At 39.1% G+C, this 23,326-nt stretch overlaps 1 protein-coding gene across 2 annotated transcripts in view; it reads left to right on the forward strand.

Annotated features, from left to right (window-relative positions):
* LOC122549015 (copine-3-like) overlaps positions 1-23,326 on the forward strand; it is a 68,027-nt gene that overhangs the window by 25,678 nt on the left and 19,023 nt on the right. For both annotated transcript variants that reach the window (XM_043688137.2, XM_043688136.2), the window contains exons 4-9: positions 5,028-5,102; positions 7,019-7,090; positions 9,305-9,388; positions 11,510-11,599; positions 16,426-16,521; positions 19,679-19,765. In XM_043688137.2, coding sequence (XP_043544072.1) covers positions 5,028-5,102; positions 7,019-7,090; positions 9,305-9,388; positions 11,510-11,599; positions 16,426-16,521; positions 19,679-19,765 — 504 coding nt within the window. The remainder of the gene's footprint in view (positions 1-5,027; positions 5,103-7,018; positions 7,091-9,304; positions 9,389-11,509; positions 11,600-16,425; positions 16,522-19,678; positions 19,766-23,326) is intronic.

The following is a 23,326-nucleotide window of genomic DNA, read 5'->3' on the forward strand; positions in this document are numbered from 1 at the left end:
CTGGCAAAAAGGAAGATGCTTATAGTTATTAAAGGTCAGTTGACTCAGCTCCAGGCTCTCTCAACAGGAATTTCTCAGAGAAATGTCCCAGGCCCAGATAATCTCAGGTCATAGCAATGTCCTTCCCTCCATCATAAAGTTGAAGTGTGGGTGTGCAATTATCAGCAAATAAGGTTCAGCACCATTCCTGAAGCAGTCCAGAATCCAACAATAGCAAGACCTGCAAAATATCCAAATTTTAGATGACAATTTGGCAAGTAACACTTGTGCCAGGCAATGACCATCTCCAACAAAAAAAATGACATTCTTTTGTTACCATCACTGAATCCCCACTAATTCTTGGGGTTACCATTAATCAGAAACTGAACTGGACTAGCCATATAAGTACAGTGGCTACAAGAGCAGGTCCCTTCTGAATATCGTGCAATTTATTATATATATATTTTTATTGACTTATGTGTCCTCTTTGACTACGTTCCTTCATATTTCTCCAATTTGAATTCCATTTGCAACATATTGCCTTACAGTGAAAGGTTGCAGAACTGTCTAGCATTAGAAGTTACAGATCTATTTTCTTCTGTAAAATTTTAAGGCAGAACCAGTTTTTGCATAGAATGAAATAAATTTTAGTTCCTTTACTTTTTTTCTGAGAGTAACAATAATTTCTCTTCATAACAATCTGCTCTTTGAGAGATGGTAAGTTAAAATTAAGTGCTTTCCCACTGTCTGGGTGGACAGGGTGTTTTCCTTGTGTTGGGAGAGACCAGCATAGAGGGCAGAGGTTTCGGGTGAGAGGGAAAAGATTTAAAAGGCGCCCAAGGGGCAGTTTTTCCCGCAGAGGATAGTGTGTGCATGGAATGAGCTGCCAAAGGAAGTGATGAAGGTTGGTACAATTACAACATTTAAAAGGCATCTGGATGGTTATGTGAGTAGGAAGGATTTCGAGGGATATGGGCCAAGTGCTGGCAAGTGGGAATAGATTAATTTAGGATATTTGGTTGGCATGGGCCAGTTGGACCAAAAGAGTCTGTTTCCGTACTGTACATCTGAGCATTCATTCCTGATGAAGGGCTTTTGCCTGAAACGTCAGTTTTCCTGCTCCTCGGATGCTGCCTGACCTGCTGTGCTTTTCCAGCATCACTCTAATCTCTGAGCCTATATTTATCCCTCTGAAGATTCTATGTGGAGTTTACACATTCTCCTCCTGTCCACATTGGTTTCCACCAGGTGCTCTAGTTTCCTCCCACAGTCCAAAAATGTACGGATTTGGTGGATTGGCCATACTTTCAATAAATAAAGCAACTAAAATTTACTTCATTCTCTGCAAAACTGGTTCTGCCTTAAAATTTTACCGAAGATGATTGATCTGTAACCTCGAATGCTAGACAGTTATATAACCTTTCATTGTAAGGAAATAATGTTACAAATGAAATTCTAATTGGAAAAATATAAAGGAATGTATTTGAGCAGGATAAATAGAGCAAACGAACAGTCAAGGCTGGAATTGTACCCAGATTGTGAGGGAGCGGTGCTAACTAATTCAGGGTTCAGGCCTTAAAATCTATTTGACCCAGGGAATCTAATGGCATTAGCACCATTAGCTTCCGTAATAACTTTTCTCTTGTGATCATTGTATTATTTCCTAATCCCACCTTTTGCCTCTTGCAAATTTGTATATTTGGAATGCTACTAGTGTCATCTACTTTGAAACTAATGCAATGTATTTATTCAGTTGCACAGCCACTTCCTGGTTCTGCATTTTTTTCCCCAGCTTCCTTTTTCAAGGGCCTATGTTCACTTTGGCCTCTCTCTTTTACCTTACTATTTAAAGTAGATGTTACTTTGCATTTGGATGCTATTTGCTAGTTTAACTACAAGTATACATTCTCCTGTTTTAAATTGGATATTGTTTATTTGCAAAACTTTGCTATTCCCTTGGCTTACAATGTGGTAAAGATTAATGGTATGGTTTTTAAAAATCTTTCAGTTTGTTATTATCTTCAACTTCCTTCATGTACCGTGGTTTGTTTATCCCCTTCCTAAAATCCTCCTTCCTAATTGGAATATATCTTTGAGTCATGACTACATTTTTTTTAAATGTCTCCCATTGTTCATCAATTGTCTTTACTGCCAAACTCCTTTCCCTGTCTTTGAATAAATGATCTGGCCCTAACAATGAATCGTTTTCATCCTTGAGCATCAAATGAGAAACAGACTTATGTTTAGATAATTTTTCAGGTGGAGAATCAAATGGTTTTAAATTGGAGTTGGTTCAGGGTGGAGTTAAAGTAGTCAGTAAGAAGGGTGCTTTAAAGATCAGATTTGGATGAAGAAATTCAGGATCTGGATGGTACCCAAACCACACTTTCCCACCCCCAACCCCCAACCCCAGCCACTGTAATCCATTTTTCCCCTCTACCACAGTTAGGTTTTGTGTGGGTTGTGGAAAGATGCAGAAATGACTTTGTCACTGCACTTAATAACTGCCATTAAGTGACTGCTTATAGACCATTTAAAGGCCTCATTTGCCATCACTTTTTTTAAACTCCAATGTAGGGGGCCTTGTTGGCAATGGTAGTGTTCCTACCTCTGAGCCAGGAGGCCCATGTTTAAGTCACATCGGCAACAAAGGTGTGTAATAACATCTCTGAACAGGTTGATTTGAAAATATCTGCAATACCTCAAACCCATTTGCAGCTGGGCATGTTGCCATGCAATATGTGCAGCAGCTACCTCTGTGCCTTTCTTGTCAAGTCCTCCATTGGGGTTGAGGAGGAGTTTGCTTTGATCAAAGGTGATCAGCATCTTATTGAGAAAAACAACATTTGATGGGGGAGGGGATCAGGGTGAAGTGGGGAGCATGGCAGAGGCCTGGCCCTGTCCTGCCTTTGCTGCTTGGCCTCGTGCTCTTCTCCCTATAACACCACCTCCCATGCCCCCACTTCCCATTCCCCACTTCCCATTCCTGTAAAACCTCTTCTTTCATGAGTTACCTTTTGGCCTGGGCTCTAAAGTCCTGAGACTGTGAATCCTTATCTCTCCTCTGTCATAGCTGATCATGAGAGGTTGGTAGTTCTCAGTGTGAGATTTCGTTCCCCTGCCATATTCAATCGACAGGGCTGCTGGCCTCACATTGTCTGATTGGTCTGTGGGCCTCCCCTAAGTGAGGCAGTGGAGATCTCTCATGGGTTCTCTATCTGGCAGGTGAGACACCATTACCTCGTGAAGCAGACTCTGCCCAAACATTTTAGATCTTTCATCAGGCTGTGGTGCACACTGGAACATGCCTTTTAGGAAATCAGATACATAACTATTTGGTTTTGCATCTATTAAGCACAAGAATTTATTCTTCTTCAGATTTTAACATTTTAATCACTGCACTTTTTTATTGCGGCTGATTTTTTGATTAAGGAGTAATATGTCTACAGTACAAAGCATCTCATTAAAAGGCAAATGATCTGATTCATATTGGGCCTTAAAGGGATGACCTTGTGTCATTTTATATCTGTGTAAAAGAGTTTAGCTTGTGGAATTGAAGAATCTCCTCCTGAACATTCCACAGTCAGACTTGTTCTTCATTCTCCTTACTCTTCATCACTCATTGTTTGTGGTGATCTACTTAAACTGTACTCGAGCTATCTTTTCTTTTGAAGGCAGTTCATTGTTCAATGACAGCTATGCCTTCCCATCTTTGATTCAAATTTACGTTGGTGATTATCTCTCAATTTTCTCTGGTAAACAGTACCTTCATTTGGACTTTGTTGTATTAAGAGATGTCAAACAGAATTGAAAGGATGGACCAATATAAAAATACTGTTTGTTGTTCCTTCACTGGTGAGGCCAATGTGCATTACCCACCATTAATTGCCCTTGAACTGAGTAGCTTGTTTGGACATTTCAGAAGGCAGTTACAAATCAATCGCAATCACATGTAGGCCAGACCAGGTAATGATGGCGGATGTATGAAGGAATGGTCATTGGTGAACCAGGTGGCTTGTTAACAACAATTGATGACAATTTCATGGACACCATTACTTGGACTGATTTTCAATTCCAGATTTTGTCAATTGATGGCTTTTTTTAAAAAAAAAATACCAGCAGGATACTGGTAATGGTGAAAGAAACATGAAAATCCTCAACGTAACTGCAGCAATCAGGAAACTCCAGTTGATGATTGAGTCAAATAGACATGAATTTGTCACTGCAATGACAGATATTGCCAAAAACCTCCAAGCAGAAGCAAGCCCTTGAAGAAAGATCAACTCACACCAGCAGGAAGAGAGAGTTTCATTTTTGGTACAAGTGGCAGACTTTGCCTTTCCAGAATCCATTTGTTCTGCCAATAAAACAAATGCATCAGATGATCCCAACTGACCTCTTGAGCTCTGAGACTAGATCCCGATCCTATTTTGCAGATGGAAGGATGCAAACAGTTTGTGAAATTATAGCAATTGACTGAAGCTTTGAGCTGCTGTGCTTAACGAGTATGTCAGACTTCTTGACAGTAGACGGGCAGGAAGCTAGAAAAACGCAGCAATCATAGAGACACAAACCGCAGATGCGGGTGCAGAAGTCAACGCGTCGGGTGTAACTTCTTCACCTCCTGATGCTGCCTGGCTCGCTATCTTCTTCCAGCCTCCGGCCTGTCTATTTCGGATTCCAGCATCTGCAGTTTGTTTGTCTCTAGACTTCTTGACAGAACAGTATTTGAAGGATTTTGTGCAAGAATAATTCTTCACATCTTGTCTGACACAACATTTTTATGTGGCCCCTTCCTACAGGGAATGTTTTGATCTTTCCTGGTGGCCTGATCAGTCTGTATTGTGGTAAGGAAATAATGGTGTGAACTGATCTGGAGTGTGCTGGTGCATTGTGCTGTCTCTCTTTTCTTTGCCGTCATAGTGGTAGCTAGTTTCATTTCATTTAATATGTTTAGTTGCTATTGTGAAATCTTCCTTTGTAAACTATTATACCAAGTGCAATCTTAGCTTGTCATAATTCTGATAATGGTTCAATTGTTTTGACAGATTGTCTCGAGTAAGAAACTGATGAGACCGCTAATGCTGAAAACTGGAAAGCTTGCAGGCAAAGGAGTAATCTCGGTAAAGATCTAATCTGGTTTAGATGTTCTGTATGCTCCAAATAAGATGTGTATTAATGTTTAAGTTATATAAAGTGTTGTGGTAGTGTTTCATGCAATCTTTAATTATGTAACTGCTTGAATGTTTTAGAAATATCTTTAGTCGCTTAACCAGTGTTTCAGGAAGCTGCATTTGTTGAAAAGCTTTAAATGTACTTGAAAACTCGATGAGTATACAAGCACAAATCGCTTTGCAATTCACTCTAAGGGAAAAAAAAGCACTATTGTTCATCTGTTGGAGTGTACTTTAGTGTACTCTTGAAACTGAGAATCTTAGTCAAATGTAACCCACCTGAGTCATTTTTAATTCCAACACTGTTACAATATCATGTTTTACAGTTCGCTTGCCAAAGGCAGGTCCTTACTGATAGTTCTGTGCTTTTCATGCTAGTGAATGGTGATGAAGCAAGCTGCAAGTCTTCTTAAGCTACAATGGGGATTGAACCCCATGCTGTTGTTGGTAATGTGATCCACACACATGTGTCAAGGCAACTAAACCAACTGGTCCCAGGAATTAAAAGCTTAACATATGAGGAACATTTGAGGACTCTGGGTCCACACTCAATAGAGTTTAGAAGGACGCAACATACAGAATACTGAATGGTCTGGACAGAGTAGATGTTCCCATTGGTAGGAGAGACGAGGACCTGAGGGCACAACCTTTGCGTAAAGAGAAGACCTTTTAGAATGGAGATAATGAGAAACTTCTTCAGCCAGAGAGTAGTGAATCTATGGAATTCATTTCCTCAGAAGGTTGTGGAGGCCAGGTCATTGAGTATCAAGGGTTACAGGGAGGAAGCAGGAGAATGGATTTTAGAAACTTATCAATCATGATTGAATGGCGGAGCAGACTTGATGAGCTGAATGTCTTATGGTCTCACTAGCATTGTCTCAACATCTCCAGCATGTTTAAGATAGGAGTTGGGAAGTCATGTTGCGGCTGTACAGAATATTGGTTAGGCCATATTTGGAATATTGTGTGAAATTCTGGTCTCCCTCCTATTGAAAGGATGTTGTGAAACTTGAAAGGGTTCAGAAAAGATTTACAAGGATGTTGTCAGGGTTGGAGGATTTGAGCTACTGGGAGAGGCTGACTAGGCTGGGACTGTCTTCCTTTTAGCGTTGGAGGCTGAGGGGTGACCTTATAGAGGTTTATAAAATCGTGAGGGGCATGGATAGGGTAAATAGACAAAGCCTTTTCCTTTTGGATGGGGGGAGTCCAGAACCAGAGGGCATAGGTTTAGGGTGAAAGAGGGAAAAGTTTAAAAGGGACCGAAGGGGCAACCTCTTCAAACAGAGGGTGGTGCATGTATGGAATGCCAGAAGGAGTGGTGTAGGCTGGTACAATTACAACATTTTAAAAGGCATCTGGATGGGTATATGAATAGGAAGGATTTAGAGGGATATAAGCCAACTGCTGGCAAATGGGATTACATTAAGTGAGGATATCTGGTTGGCATGGACGAGTTGGACTGAAGGGTCTGTTTCTGTGCTGTCTATCTCTGATTATGACTTTATATGGTGCCAGGAATTGAATTTTTCCACCTGCTGTAGGTCATAGGTCAAATTCCACTACTGTTATATCTTTGAAGATTAGTGGCCTGGAATGTTTGTTTAAATTTTAAAAAAACCTACATTAATAGCAAGTATAATAATAATATGTATCAAATTAAATTAAATCAGGCTGTCAGTAAACCTAATAACAAGGAAGTAAATAGACTGCTCAAACATTTTTCATATAATCCTGTGAGATAGAAATATTGAAATTAGATTCATTATGATGTTTGAATGATTTCTACTTTTATCAAGTTTCCAGAACGAGCAGGCCATGGAAGTAAATTATACAATCATGAATTTTATGTAATTCTTGGCTCTTAGATTTTTGCAGAAGAAGTGAAAGACAACAGAATGGTTAACCTTCAAATTCAAGCACGGAATCTGGATAATAAGGTAGTCCTTTGTTTTTCCAAAAATTCCAAATTTTAAAAAACAAATTCCTGTATTGCGCCACTGCCTTGGGATTTATTGACCATCTCTGTGCCCTGAGACCATGTGCATGTAAATCATATAAACTAACTGAGCACTATTGCTATTGAAGAGTTTCTGGAATATGTTTAGAGGTTGTTTTCTAGAGAAAGAAATGTTGAGGACCCAACGAGATAATAAATTGTTTTAGATCCAGTATTATGTAATAAAAAAGGGCTAATTAACAATTTTGTTGTGAAAGAACCTTGAGGAATGACTGACATCAATATCGTCAAACTTTGCATTATGTTAAAAAGTGAATTAGTTCAATTTGAAGCAAGCGTGTTAAGTTTGAATCACAGAGGGAAACCATCTGCCCATCGTGCCTCCACCAACTCAGTAAAATTTGCATTGTTCCCGCATGCCAATTACCAGCTTTCCCCAATACCATCGCATTTTATTTTTATTTAAAAGTCATCCAATACCCAATTGAAAGTGCCTCCCCTATCCTTCTAGGTAGTACCTTCCATACACTAACTATTAGGTTCAAAGTTTGTGCGAAGATCTGTAGCTCGGGTGCTCGTTGTTGTGGTTCTGTTCGCCGAGCTGGAAGTTTTTGTTGCAAACGTTTCGTCCCCTGGCTAGGCAACATCATCAGTGCTTGGGAGCCTCCTGCGAAGCGCTTCTTTGATGTTTCCTCCGGTGTTTATAGTGGTCTGTCCCTGCCGCTTCCGGTTGTCAGTTTCAGCTGTCCGCTGTAGTGGTTGGTATATTGGGTCCAGGTCGATGTGTTTGTTGATGGAGTTTGTGGATGAATGCCATGCCTCTAGGAATTCCCTGGCTGTTCTCTGTCTGGCTTGCCCTATGATAGTAGTGTTGTCCCAGTCGAATTCATGTTGCTTGTTGTCTGCGTGTGTGGCTACTAAGGATAGCTGGTTGTGTCGTTTCGTGGCTAGTTGATGTTCATGTATGCGGATTGTTAGCTGTCTTCCTGTTTGTCCTATATAGTGTTTTGTGCAGTCCTTGCATGGTATTTTGTACACTACATTAGTTTTGCTCATGTTGGGTATCGGGTCCTTCATTCTGGTGAGTTGTTGTCTGCAGTACACCAGAACTGCAAAAAGAAGAGGAGGAACACCTATACAAGGTATTCGCCAAAAACGGATACCCGCGCAACTTCATCAACAGATGCCTAAGAGAAAGACCACGAAACGAGGACATACCACAACCAAAAGGACTAGCCACACTACCATACATCAGGAGCATCTCAGAACTGACAGCCAGACTACTGCGACCCCTAGGACTCATAACGGCACACAAACCAACAGCCACGCTCAGACAACAACTCACCAGAATGAAGAATCCGATACCCAACATGAGCAAAACTAATGTAGTGTACAAAATACCACGCAAGGACTGCACAAAACACTATATAGGACAAACAGGAAGACAGCTAACAATCCAAGTACTGATCATGTCGCCTAGCCAGAGGACGAAACGTTTGCAACAAAAACTTCCAGCTCGGCAAACAGAACCACAACAACTAACTATTAGGAATGAGGGAAATGATGAAGGCAAAAAGCACAAATTGGCTGTAGTGGATTGGGACAATATATTAAGATGTAAGACTGGAGTCATCCAGTTTGCGTAAGGTGACCGGAGGTAGTGGATGTTAAACACAAGGTTAAACTTTGGTTTGATGGAGTCCAAACATATATTTTTTCCAGTCAGTTTTATTCCAACTCTCAGACCCCACTGTTTTCACCCAATTACATTTAGATAACAATAACCATTATCTGTTCCCTAGTTCGATTTGGGTTCAGGCATTTCTGCCAGACCCTACTAAACAATATCACTTCTTCCTTCAAGAACCCAACTGAGATTTTTAAAAAATATCCCGACAGCTCCAGAACACACACTCAGGTACCAGCTCCTAAACTCCAGATATCAAAATAAAGGAATTTAAATTTTTAAACTGTTAAGATTTGAATTTCTGTTCTTTATATTATTAAGATATGGGTTACCAATCTAGGAACATCTAGATGTTTTATTGATATCCCATTTGCTACTATTTTGCAGCTCAACATTTTGGAACACTGTGTTATATCAGTAATTAATAATGTTGGTGTTCTACAATTTATTATTTCTGTTGAAACAATAATTATTTCATTATTTATAACTCTTCTTGATGCTGGTCAGGATCTATTTGGCAAATCTGATCCTTATTTGGAGTTACACAAACAGACTGAGGATGGGAAGTGGCAAATAGCACACAGAACAGAGGTAAGATACCTGTCCTAAGGGAGAACTGCTAGCAATTTGCTTTCATCAAATATTTACACTCTCTCAAAGTTGGTCCCTTTTTTCTAAAAGCTGTTCGTTTTCTCACGGATACTGTGTCTTTGACTTTTTTCAGAGGGGTCGTAAATGGGCCCTCTGATTAGTCTAGTTGGAAAGAGAGATGAAAAGGATTTTGAGTGGCCTTTTGTTCATATGTAAACAGATGAGACTTCAGATCAAAGTGGTCATGTTTTAGAAGTGACCTGTATAATAGAAGGGGAGAGGTCAGCTCTCTAGCTGAGCAGTTCAGGTCCAGAACTAGTTGGGAGCTCAGTAGTCAGCTGTGAGAAAACAGGGTTCACTCTCTCTCCTTCTGCCCTTCTAACTTGAACCTGTAAGCATCTGTTCCATTGGTTTCTAAGATGGTTTGCTTATTAGAACTGTGGTGTATATTCAGAACAGCATAATTAAGTTTAATATGGATAGACTGAGTTCTGTAGGGGGTTCTTTATTCTGTGCTTTGTGTTTCATTGTTTAATTTTGTGAATAAATTTGTCTGTTTTAAAACCTAGTAGTCAACTTCGCTAACTTAATCCAGGTAATTTTCACTGTACACTTACTGAAACAAATTGCAAAGTTATGGTCTGGGTAGTCTGCTCAAGAATATTTTGAGTGATCTGGCCTAGAACATAACAATACACTGATCATTTTACTTAAATCTTTCTTTTGTAAGATTTCTAATAGCTTATTTGGAATTTTCAAATATAGTGGTGTTTTTACTATTTGTTATTGATCAAAGTCTCAGGACGGGTGGGGGAGGTCAAAGCTAGAAGACATTTAGTTTAAGGTGATAGGGGAAGCTTTTAAAAAGGCCCTGAGCGGTAATTTCCTCATGCAGAGGATAGTGTGTGTATGCAATGATCTGCCAGAGGATATAGGGGAGGTGGGTATAATTACAACATTTTAAAGGCATCTGGATGGCTATATGAATAGAAAGGGTTTAGAGGGATATAGGCCAAATGCTGGCGCATATGAGTAGGTCAGTTTGGGATGTCTGATTGGCGTGGATGAGTTAGACCAAAGCTTGTGTTTCTGTGCTGTATGACTAAGTACACAGGATTCTGATCTTTATAATTAGTGTACAAAAAAAGAAATTATGATGAAACACTGGTCAGTCTCGACTAGAGTATTGTGTCCAGTTCTTAACATTGCATTTTAGTGAATGAAGGGGTTGAAGAAAGTACTTTGAAGGTCTACAAGGATAGTTGCAGGAATGAGACAGTTCAACTGCATGGAGAGATTGGAGAAACTGGGATTTTTCTTGTTAGAAAAGACTTGATAATGGGTTCAATGCCTTGAGGTGTCCAGAGGGGGCATAGTCTTATTGGTAGAAGGGTCAGAAGACAGAAGATATCAATTTAAGGAGATTGGTAAAAGAACCAGAGGTGCTATTTTTTGTGTATCAAGGGGTTTCAATCCAGAATGCACTGACTGAGAGTGTGGTGAAAGCAGATTCAATTATGGTATTTGATAGAGAATTGGATAAAGTAATTGAAGTGAGAGGTTGGAAGGGCTACAAGGAAAAGGCAGGTAAATGGGACAAACGTGAATAGTTCTTACAAAGAGCCAGCATAGACATGACCTATACACTCAGACTTGCCTTCCCTCTGTCAAAATACCTTTGGAACTTTTAAAGCTCAGAATACAGAACAGTGTCATTAAAAAAAGGGGGACATGGCTAAACATCCCCTGACAATAAACTGTAATGGAAAACTCCAGGAACAGGCATACTTCAACTTTCTCATGGTGCCTGGTTTTCAAAGCTTTATTTCTCGCGTGTTGGAAAGTAAAAAGAAAATAAATCCCTCCCGTTATTAGCATTATACTGTATCCCTAAGGGAAGAGGATAGAGCTAAGTGATAATTCTTTGTATTGAAAGAAATCTGCAAATACTTGCTGTTCCAGCACGTATAAAATTGAAATAGGTAGAGGATTAATTATAATCTCAATTTCTCCTTCCCAATAGGAGTTTATTAGAATAGGTCATATATAGAATCATTGGAGAAAAAGTATGTTTTTAATTTTGTTCTTTCAGTTTCTTTCTCTCTCTGTCTCTCTTTTCAGGTAATTAAGAACAACTTAAATCCCAGTTGGAAAGCATTCAAAATCTCTTTGCATTCACTCTGTGGTGGTGACTTACAGAAGCCAGTCAAGGTATTCACTGTTGCTTTAAAAAACATTGTACTTCACATGTTCAAAAGATCAGTTTTCACTAATTTAGAAGATGAGAGAATATTTGCTAAAGTTTACTAACCTGATTGTTTAGTTACAGAGCAGGTTTTAATTGCTTTCAGCTTGACAAGAAATTTGATCTTTGAGGGACTGGCATCTGTTTCCCTTGCTAACTATTGGTTAATGTTTAAATGTGTGCAAGTAATTCTGGGCATGATGTTTCCCCTTGTGAATAAAGTTTGTGATTACACTGTTCTATGAATATGTGGGTGGGACATTTGTTTATATTGAAAGTAGAGTTTTTAAAGAAAGTTAGCAGTTTTCCATACGCGAAAATGCTGACCTTCTTCTGCGATGCTTAACTATAATTGACAATTGGGCCAGATTTTGCTGGAGAAAAGAAATCGAGGTTTGAATGACACACACTGGAACTACGCTATTAGCCAGAAACCCAGAATTAAGAAGTGATACCCTGCTGAATTGCGAATTCCCACAAATTATAGGTCAATAAACAGTCAACCATTTGCTTTGCAAAACAGCATCTCACATCAAACTGACCACTAATTTCATGAAGTTGCTATGTTTGCTCATTCACCACTCATTAAACTTGCCAAAGAGGTTTAAGATGAATAATTAACAGCTTAAATAATATGGTATTTGGAATTTTATTGTTACTTTATTACCTTCAATTCTCTCCTAATCCAGCCTTCTTTCTATGTCTTTGGTCTGCTTAATTTGACATTCTAATCATCCAGTCTAGCTCCCACTCATTTTTTATCTTGCCTGTGTTTACTCTTCCATATGTAAATTTCAATAAGTATAAATTTTCCATGAGTTTGAGTTTATCCCAGTGTAACAGACCATGTGGTGAATAAAATTAAAAACAAATGCGCATTGTGAAGAGCACCGCCAAAATGTGGCCACTTGTTTTTATATTTTAGCTTAACCCTGCACTAGTTCATTTTGCGATTGTGAATTATGCATCAGTATGTCAGGCAATCTTTTTGAAAACATGTTGCAATACATTTAGTTGTCATTTCCTTTCATTTGCTTACTTTCAAGTTACGGGTCATATACTTCATGATGATGGGATTTTAAAGTGGTATTTTAGTAGGGAGACATTGTTGAAGGTTGTTTCTACTAGGATATTGAAATGTTCATGATCAAAACTTAATTTTTTAAAGGTTTTGGTGAACTGATACCATCAATTTTCAAGTATAAAATCAATTCAAATTAATAAAAACCAGTCACTATGACACTGCTGTAAATAAAAGTAAAATTGGAAAGACCCTCTGCAAAAGAAACAATTTGTTTTAAGTGTCATGTAAAATAATATTATGCAGCTTTTATTGTCTGCAATTGCTTTGATTCTTTTGCAGTATATATGGCAATCAAATTATTTTCAATGTGGCAGTTCTGTTTTATAAAGATCACCTCCCTTTCCCCTGAGAATTTATCTTGGAAAAGTTTAAAATAACTGACTAAAATATGTGAAATTGGAAGATTTCCTTTTCTACAAATGTGTGATTTTATGGTGCAGGTGGAGACTCTTCAGCCTATCGAATCTCTGGTGACTCTCCTTTGAACAATCCAGTCAGTCCCACTGTACCCCACAAACTTTGGAGTCATATAGGTTAAGTTCTTTCAGCTTGCTTTTGAAATTATTGTCCTTTTTGTCGAGGAAATTAAATGGTCTCGATTCAGCTATTATCGAGAGCAACCAAAAAAGTTTTATTTATTTTTTTTAACCTCTGCATTGCAGAGGGACCACATGCACTTGGCAAAAATGCCTTGTGCAAGGGCTTGAGCATAATTCAGATATTCGTCTTATACTGTTTCTTATCACACTCTCAAGGACAAAGACTGTAAAGATTTGAGTTGTTATTCTTTTCATTCCCTTGTTGTGGACATACTGTTCTTATATTTTTCTCGTTGAATGTTTATAAAGTTCTGCAGGGACAAACTGTCCCTCGACTGCAGACTTCAGCAAAGTTGCAAAGTGTCAGAAAGTCTTAAATTTAGTAAAGCATTGTCTTTCAGATTTCAGAGTAAATGGATTTCAGAGTAAATGTTAATGTTGTTAATTTTCCATTACACTTTCTAGTTTCACCTCCCCTGTAGGGCAGGGGATTCCAGGTCCTTACTGCTTATTGCATGAATAGTTCCTCCTCACATTCTATATGCATCTCCTGCTCAAAATCTTAAAATCTATGTTCCCCTAGTCCTTGCCCTGTCAGCTAATGGAAATAGTATTTCTTGTCTACCTCTAACTAAACCTGCAAATTCTGTACAATTCTATTGATTCTTGCCTCAATTTCCTTTACTCCAAGAGGAAAACTCCAACTTTTCCAAACAAACTGTGTAACTCAAAATCCCCATCCTGGTCAGTTATGATTCCAGCTGATGGTACAACTGGACAAGTTGGATCTCAAAAATCTGGGTTAATTGATCATAATTTTGTGCTCTTCTTTAGTTGTCATGGTGATCAGTCACCGAAACATGATCACATGGAGGCTGCATAGTTTCTTTACTAACAGAACAGGAATTCCTTAGATAAAGATTTTTTAAAAAGTAAACCAAGCTTTCTAGTATTAAAAGACAGTTCTGAAAATCCTCAAAACACAATTTTTCAACCTACTTCCCAACACCAATACTTTTTACAGTGATTTCAAATCCAGAGATATTACACCAATACCATCTTATCTGATTCTCCCCAGTTTATTTCTTGTGAACTGTGAAATCTTGCATGAATACTCTCAAAACTGATACCTTAGACTTTCTCAATTTCTAATTGCTAACAGATTTCTAACAAAACACTCTTGATCTGAAAGTTGTAGAAACTAAGTTTTTCTACTGTGGTAATGTAATCCCTTAACCACTTTTTTTTAAAAATAAAAAGCCTTGTTCCACAAGAGAAACTTCTGACGCGAGTCAGGGTCTTCCAAACTGCCTAAAAACCCTGTCTCTGGGTTTTCTAAATCAGACATTTAAACCTTAACTTATTTTCAGCTCAGAGTAATTATTGGCCTTTATTGTTTACTGTATTTGCCATAAACCACCATGATTCACATAGTTGTCCATTGAATTCACAATGTGTTGGTCTTTGCCACGTGTTGGTTTAGGTCACTGTTCTGAAAGTTTCTGGAAGATTTCCAAAAAATATATCCTTCACAAAAGTAACCAACGCACACATACCACTTATGTCAAATCCAAACTCTGACAATGGTATATACATGTGTATAATGAATCATGCACATTTTATCACAGCTGACAGAACTGGGTGCAGTATTTCCATTGTGGCCTAATTAGAACTTTTCTGACTTCAATTTTATTCCTACATGGTGCTTGTATTTATTAAAGATCCTGTGCTTTCTGAATCACTCTTTCAATGTGTCCCTTCATTGATCTTTGCAACTGAATGGTCACTCCTGGTACCTCTCTGTTCCTGCATGTTCTCTGCCATTCTGTATTTACTTCTTCTGATCACTTCTGCCAAAATATGTTGCCTGTTATTGTGCTGTTCTCCTTCTGACATTCCACTGGCTTATCTGTGTCATTTTGTGTCGGATTCACCATTTGTCACTCCAACATTTGATATCAGCAAATTTTGAAATTCTGTTCTATATTTCTCAAATCCAAATTATTTATCTGTAACACAAGATAATTGTCCAGCATTTGTCTTTTGGTAAGAACCAAATTTACCCTTCAGTCTGAAAATTAACTACTTCCCCCAACTGTTTATTTTCTGTCTAAACCTTTTTTGTTAGTCCACTGGCCTAAGGATTTTTCTGTTCTGTGAAATCCGGACTTTGGAGTGCCTTGTCACCACAACTACTTTTCTTAAAATCCATATATACAACATCCACCACATTCACGTCATTCACTTTCTCGATTAATTCATCAAAAATTCAGTTAGTCAAATACAGTCTGCTTTTTATAAATCTGTGCTGGTTCTCCTTAATCAACAGGCACTTGAGTTCATTTTCCTCCTGATTATTGTTTCTAAAATCTAACCAATATTTGATAGTAAGCCAACAAATCTGTTGTTACATCCTTTATTGATTAAGGGTAGCATCTTTGCCACTGTCATTCCCCTGGATTGAAAGATTATAGCAAGCCCTTCCAATTTCTCCACTTTCATTTCCTTCATCAACTTTGATGCAAGGCATTCAGAACAGATGACACATCTACACAAACTAATTGCGTTCCTTTCCAGGACCACCTCTCTCATTGAAATTAGTCATCCAATACAGACATTTAGTTTATATAAAAATTTTTAAACTTCATTGATAATCTAAAGCTTTTTATGATGTGATGATCACTCTTAAAATCTATTACCCATAGTTAAAACACTTGGCTTACTTTATTCTGCAGACCCGGATCCAGCAATGAATATACTTTTACAAGCACTATGTGGTAGTTACATATTTGGAGATGAATTATAGTGCAGTTCTTAAGCTGTCAGAACAAATGGAATGGCATCATAGTTTAGAGGATATTGTTATTGATTTTTGCAAAACATCTAGAAAACAGAAGTGACTCAAGTTTTTCAGAGACTGTCGTTTGTTATTCAGTCACATAAATTGTAATTGTTGTGTTACATTTATTTATGACAAATGCATTCATTTCCAATGCTGTCAGTAGCTTCCTTTAGTGGAATGCAGAGTTATGTGGCTTTCAGTTTAAACCAAACGTCATTGACATTTTACAGAAAGATGTAGCCATTTCCTCAGGGTTGGAATGGGGAAGGAATATGTACTTATCGCTTTGATTTGTCAGCTAACAAACCTCTCAACTTCCTTCATCAGGTGGAATGCTATGACTATGATAACGATGGATCACATGATCTAATAGGCACATTTGAGACCAATGTTGCCAAACTTCAAGAAGCATCACAGAACGGAGTAAGATTATCTATTGAATTTAGTTTCACTTGCTCTCTAGTCAATCAAGATGTGTATAATGCAGAAGTCTAGAGTTTTTGTGTAGCTTACCATTTATATTTGGCTATTTGTTTCTTAGGGAGCAAGGGTATGATGTGTCTAGCATTCCTCAACTGGTACCACTATCCACTCATGCCCTTTTTTGCAATTTTACAATGTCTCGGGATGACCTGCCCTCTCTCTGCTCAATTACTATCATGTAAAGGTGGATTTGAATCAGGCTGTTTGGAGAAATGCAGGGGTGTGAGGATGACAGGACTGGAGTCATTTGGCAGGTCACTGTATTTCAGTCTTGGGCCAGGATTAATTGCCCTTGAAGGTGGTGATGAGCTACCTACTTGATTTGCTGCAGTTCATGTATTGATTGAGCACCGCCAATGCTGTTAGGGAAAGAGTTCTGATGATGGAATGTAGTTGCCTCCCTCGGAAGCCCTGTTTCCTTAGCAGGAGCGCTCTCCATGAATGCTCCTTCCCCAGACCCTCTATTAAGAACTAAGTGACCCTCTTCCCACATCCCACCCACAGGACTCCTGTGCACCCCTACCATGAGAATCCCAAACTTATCTTACCCTGGACTCTGGTATTTAGCATCTGACAGATGCCTGTAGTCTTTGTTATGAGTTCTAATGCTACCTCAATTACAGGAATGCCAGCCAGTCAGATTGGCCAGCAACCCATTGAGCCAGAATATCCTCTGGCGTGAGGGCACAAGTTCATCTCCAGCCATTTGACACTCTTGATGCTGCCATAATCAGTGCATTCATTTTGCACAAACTTGCTGTGCTGCCCCAAAACACTAGGTCACTAAATCTTGAACAAGGAAATTTGGTGAAACCTGCTCTTGCACATTTGGAAGAGTTGAACTTCTACCTTGGCAGTTGTGATACATTTTGGTGAGATTGTATCAATATTTTTGTGGTCCTGTCCAAAGGTGCTATTGTCCATAGTGCAATCTCTCAAGGAATTAATGGCTACAGGGAGAATGTGGGTAAATGGAGTTAAAATGCTCATCAGCCATGATTGAATGGTGGAATGGACTCGATGGGTTGAATGGCCTTATTTCCACTCCTATGTCTTCTGGTCTTAATAGCATCGAATGTTCTTTGCTTTATTTGCACATTCTGTGAGCCGCCAGCACTGGATGTGTTTTCACAGGTAACTTACTGAATGGGGGCAAGCATTTTGCTGCTAGAGGAGAATAGAGTGAAACAAAAACAGGAATTGCTGGAAAACCTCAGCAATGATTTGTGGAGATAAATCAGAAAGGCCCAGTGACCCTTCTTCAGAACTGATGATAGCTAGGAAAGGATCTGATTTTATGTAGAAGATAGAGTAGGGGGAGGGATAAGGAGTCAATGATACATGAAGATTGAGCCAAAAGTGAGAGAAAACAGTTGAACAGGTAAGGGAGTGGATAACAATCAGCCTAGGAGAATGAATAGCTGCTAATGGGGATAATGGATAGCAGACTATATGATAATGAGGTCTGATGTGTGGGGATTGGACATGGGAGAAGGTGCTTTAAGCCCTAAAATTGTTGAACTCTATATTGAGTCCAGAGGCCTTAAAATTCCCAAGTGCAAAATGAGGTGCTCTTCTTCCAGCTTGTGCTGAGCTTTGCTGAAATACTGCATCAAGTCTGAGACAGATATTGGCCAGGAAACATGATGGCGTGTTGACGTAGCTGGCAATGGGAAGCTCGGGCACATTTACAGACAAAACATAGGTGTTCTGAGATGTTATGCTTCATTTCCCCAATGTCAAGGAGATCACATTGTGCACAGCGAATATAGCAGACTAGGCTGAGTGAAGTGCATGTGAAGCAGGTTTGTTTGGGCTCTTGGATACTGAGGAGAGCGGAAGTAAATGGGCAAGTGTTACATCTTCTGCAGTTGCAGGGGAGGTGCCATGGGAGTGGTGATGTTGGGAGTGAAGGAGGGTCCTTGTGGAAGGCTGACAGGAGAGGGGAGGGAAATATGTCTGGTGGTGGCATCCTATTGGAATGGGTAGAAATAGCAGCTACAGGTTCTCTGGATATGGATGCTGGTGGGATGGTAGATGAGGACAAGGGGAACCTTATTGCTGTTGTAGGAGGGAAGACAGAGGGTGAGGGCTGAAGTGCAGGTGATTGATCAGAACTGGCTGAGGGTTCTGATCAACGAAGGTGCTGGGGAATCCCCAGTGGAAGAAGGTAGACATTTTGGCGGCTCCCTTGTCGAAGTTGGCAATCAGAACAGATATGACAGAGGTGGAGAAACTGGAAGAATGGAATAGCCTTTACAGGAAGCAATGTGAGGATGTATAGTCCAGGTAACTCTGGGAGTTGGTTAGTTTGTAGTGGATATGGGTGGCCAACCCATGCCCAGAAATGGAAACACATGTCAAGGAAGGGAAGTCAGAGATGGACCATGTGCAGGTGAGAGCAGGGTGGAAATTGGAAGTGAAATTGATTAAACCTTTCAAATTCTGAACAAGAAAGGGAAGGAGCACTGATGTATATCATCAGTATATCATCAATATACTGGCGAAAGAGTTGTGCATGGAATAAGGAATGTTCCGCCTGCCATAAGAAGCAGACCTAACTGGGGCCCGTGCAGGTACCCAAATAGAGAATGGAGTGGTCTCTGTTAGGACAGATGAGTAATTCTTGCACTCTGGAGCTCAAAACGAACCACCTAACACTGAGATTGTTTTATAAATTGTCTTCAGTTGGTCATTTCTGGCCCTGCTCATAAAGCCGGAGTGAGTCCTGTCCTGCTGCTTATTAACTAATTTTGTAAAGGGACCTTTCAAAGGTCATTCACTCTTTGCTATATGGTACTTGAATATATAACAGTGGGACTAAAGCCAGTATAAATTGTGTGCAGCTCACCTGATGCTGGATTTACATGCTTTCTTGAGCATAAAAAGGAGTCATTGCGAATCAATTTTTACCCCAGAGTCAGTATAGTAGCCAATCATGTTAAATTATATTTTTAAATAATAAACATTTGTGTATTTTAACATCGAAAGGAAATATTTATCTGTTTTGCTCAGCTATTGGGTTCAGTGGTATAATTACACTAATATCATTCTGAGATATTGTACTCGGATTCTGATATTGATGCTTCCTTCACAGACGGAGTTTGAATGTATTAATCCAAAGAAAAAGCAGAAAAAAAAGAGCTACAAAAATTCAGGGACTGTGCTTGTTCAAACATGTCAGGTGTGTTCTGTTAGATTTCTCTTTTTTTGTGAAGTGTTTGTTTTGAAATTAAGCATAATATCATGGGAATATATCCTTTGCGTGATGTTGGGATCATGGATTAGTTTTGTTACAAAGACAGAAACTGGTGGGTGTACAACTCCTCTCTTGTCCAGTGTTTAAAGATGCGATGAATTTGCATTTATGTCCTGTTTTTCACGTTTTTGACAAAGTTATGAAGTCTCAAAGTAAACAAAGAACTGCACAGCTTCATATAGAACTGATGCAGTCAATTTATGTATAGCGAGGTCACATAGTGAATTGAATAATCTCTTTTTATGCTTAGACTCTGGGGTCAGTGTTCAGTGTGACCCCAGTTTATTTTTTTTAAAAATGCATTCTCCTGGAAAGTGCATCTAAAATTAGACGATCTCACTTTGAAAACAGCACTTTCAAGAATGTCACCCTCATTCAATAGTGCTGTAAAATGTCAGTCTAGCTCATACCCTTGAGGCTATAGTGGGACTGAAACTCTCCAATTTATCTCAAATTAATTTCATAGTAGTGATAAAATCTCGAACAAGTAGTCCTCCGTTTTACCCAGTGTGTCCCGAGTTGGCCACAGTGGCCTGGGTGACCTACACTGAAGGGCACTGGACATGTCTTAAATAAAAGACTGCATTTAACTTGGGATATCAAAGGTAAAATTATCCAGAATCTTATAGCAACCACTACCTCTGTAGCCCTCAGCAGTGCAGCAGCTTCAGATTCAGGAAAGGAAAATGAAAGAACAGTGAGATTGTCAAAACTGTTATCAGAATTTTAGAATCTGCCAGTGAATTCCAATTTCTAATGCCTAAAATAATTATTTAGATTTTTTAAAAAAAAAGCTTCATTCATATTTTACAATAGCCGCCCCATCTTTTTGGTAGAAGCATTAAAAATACAATTTACACTTGAAGACCCTATTGCTTTTACTCCACGTACGCATCTGTTAAAGTTGTAGTTTGAGTGCATTTAGCTGGAAGGGAAAAGTGGTGAAAGGAACAAAAGTATTCCATACTAATATTTTTCAATTTTCACATGCTCAAGCAATAGAATTCTGAAGTTTATAAGTGATTGTCTTGTGTATTGCTGATGTTTGGTAAGGGTATACGTATATCTGAGCCAGATTGCAAAAAACAACATTTAGTATTAATGAGTCAGAGTTGTCAAAAGTCTTTCACCTTGCACTTATAAGGATGATGATACAAGAAACCAACATAGGAAAAATGAAGACTTCATTTAAACAACCTGAAGAGGGTGCTGATCGGTTGGGCCATTGTTGGCATGGATATGAAGCAGGAGCAGTTAACTATCCATCTTCTTTCTCAGCCTGGGCAGATTGATTGTAATTGGTCAGAATATTGATATGGAGATTTCAGCAGAGATTAGCAGTCTCTATGATCCCTTTTGCAATGAAAATGCTGCAGTGTATGTAAAACATAATTCCATGCATTAGTATATATTATTTCTAGAATATGCAAATGCATCACATTGCGATCTGGACTCGTGATCTTAAATTGTTTTCTAGCACATTTCTTAGAAAATCTGCATCATTTAGTTAAGGGTCCAGCGGCAAAATCACATCTCATGTTGGACATGATGTTCTGAGGCTTGCAAACCCAATTGTTTGAGCTTGATCGGCTGCTACTCTGAATGGTTAATTGGATGTGTTGTTTGTATACTTTTCTGAAGATTGCAGCTTTTTCATTAGGAAACAAGTTATGGGGACTGCCAGTCTCTGCTGACAGATCAGAACAACAATTGATAATTAACTGTTCTTGCTGCATTTCTGTGTCAGTGTTGGCCCAACGAATCTGTATCCTTTTGTCATTCTATGTAAACTGATGTTCCTTTCCCAAGTCCGGTTTCTTGCAACCTTAGTTCTGATACGTGCAAGATGAAAAGCTTCGACTTTGTCCCTACTTCTTTGCGATGTTTAATTTCTGTACTACCATGCAATTATTTAACATTTAAGACTGAGCATGAGAACCCTGTAGTCTGGCAAAGGGCGATGAAAGTTTGTGTCATGTTAGGGACATATTCAAAAGGTAGAAGCACATGGTGTTAAAGAATGGAAGCAACTTGGGTATAAAATTAGCTAATGGACAGTAAGTAGATGTTTATCTCTCTGGAACGAGGAATTCATTGAGGTTGATTCTCAAAACCACTTCCTTTCTTAGCTTCAAATTGAGTAAAGGGAGTACAAATTTTAAATTGGCAGATAGAACATTTTTGACAATGTAGTAAATAGAGAGTAGGATAGTAACAGGCTCAAGGATATAAGTCATGATTCCGAGATGCCGCTGTTGGACTGGGGTGTACAAAGTTAAAAAGCACACTAGTTTTCGGAGCAACGCTCCTTCATCAGGTGATGAAGGATGATGAAGGACCGTCGCTCCGAAAACTAGTGTGCTTCCAATTAAACCTGTTGGACTATAACCTGGTGTTGTGTGATTTTTAAGGAGAAAGTGAGGTCTGCAGATGCTGGAGATCAAAGTTGAAACTTTATTGCTGGAACAGCACAGCAGGTCAGGCAGCATCCAGGGAACAGGAGATTCGACGTTTCGGGCACAGGCCCTGAAGAAGGGCCTGTGCCCGAAACGTCGAATCTCCTGTTCCCTGGATGCTGCCTGACCTGCTGTGCTGTTCCAGCAATAAAGTTTCAACGTTGTGTGATTTTTAATCAAGGATATAAATTCATCAACTGGCAGATACATGGCACATAACATTTCCTAATGTTCCATGCTTTGTGGGCAGTCAGGGTTTTCTTTTAAATGCATGGTACCTTGATTTTGTTCGGTGTGTGGGTTATGTATGTGCAGTTTTTAAACAATATGCAGCATCTAAGTGTATATCATTCAAAGTACATGCTAGTGGGCTAATTCACTGTCCTCCACACCCCCTAATGGCCATCAAATTTCAGTCAGCATGGGGGAATCCAATCACAGAAGAATCATCCCGTGCATAGAATGGGCATGCTCCCTGAAGAGATGCTCTACCAGTCATAAGTTCATTTGCTCTCATGTTTGCTGCGCTTGTTGTTCATTACACTTTTAGATTCTACTTTAGATTTCAAAAGAATGAACAGAGAGTGATTGATTGCTTCACATGAAAGTTGATCAATATTTGGAATGAAATACATGAAAGGGTGATTGGAGCAGGAGTAGGCCATTCAGCCCTTCGAGCCTAGTCCAATCATTATGATCATGGCTGTTCATCAAAACAAAATTATGTTCCTCTTTGTCCCCCAGATATGCTTCAGCCCCTTTAGCCCCCTGTGCTATATCCAACTGCATGAAATTGTACAGTATTTTGGCCTCAACTGATTTCTGTGGTGAGGAATTCATCACTTACTGATTGAAGAAATGTCTCCTCATCTCAGTCCTAAACAGTTTATGCTTTATCCCCTTCTGAACTCCCCTGCTATTGGAACATCCTTCCTGGGTCCACTCTGTAGTGTAGTCCTATTAGAATTTTATAGGTTTCTGTGAAATCTCCTCTGATTCTACTGCAAAGAGGCCTATTCTACACCCATTG

The sequence above is a fragment of the Chiloscyllium plagiosum genome, unplaced genomic scaffold, assembly GCF_037043375.1.
Source record: "Chiloscyllium plagiosum isolate Xiang-an unplaced genomic scaffold, Cpla_swu_hap1 HiC_scaffold_4, whole genome shotgun sequence".
Taxonomy (NCBI): domain Eukaryota; kingdom Metazoa; phylum Chordata; class Chondrichthyes; order Orectolobiformes; family Hemiscylliidae; genus Chiloscyllium; species Chiloscyllium plagiosum.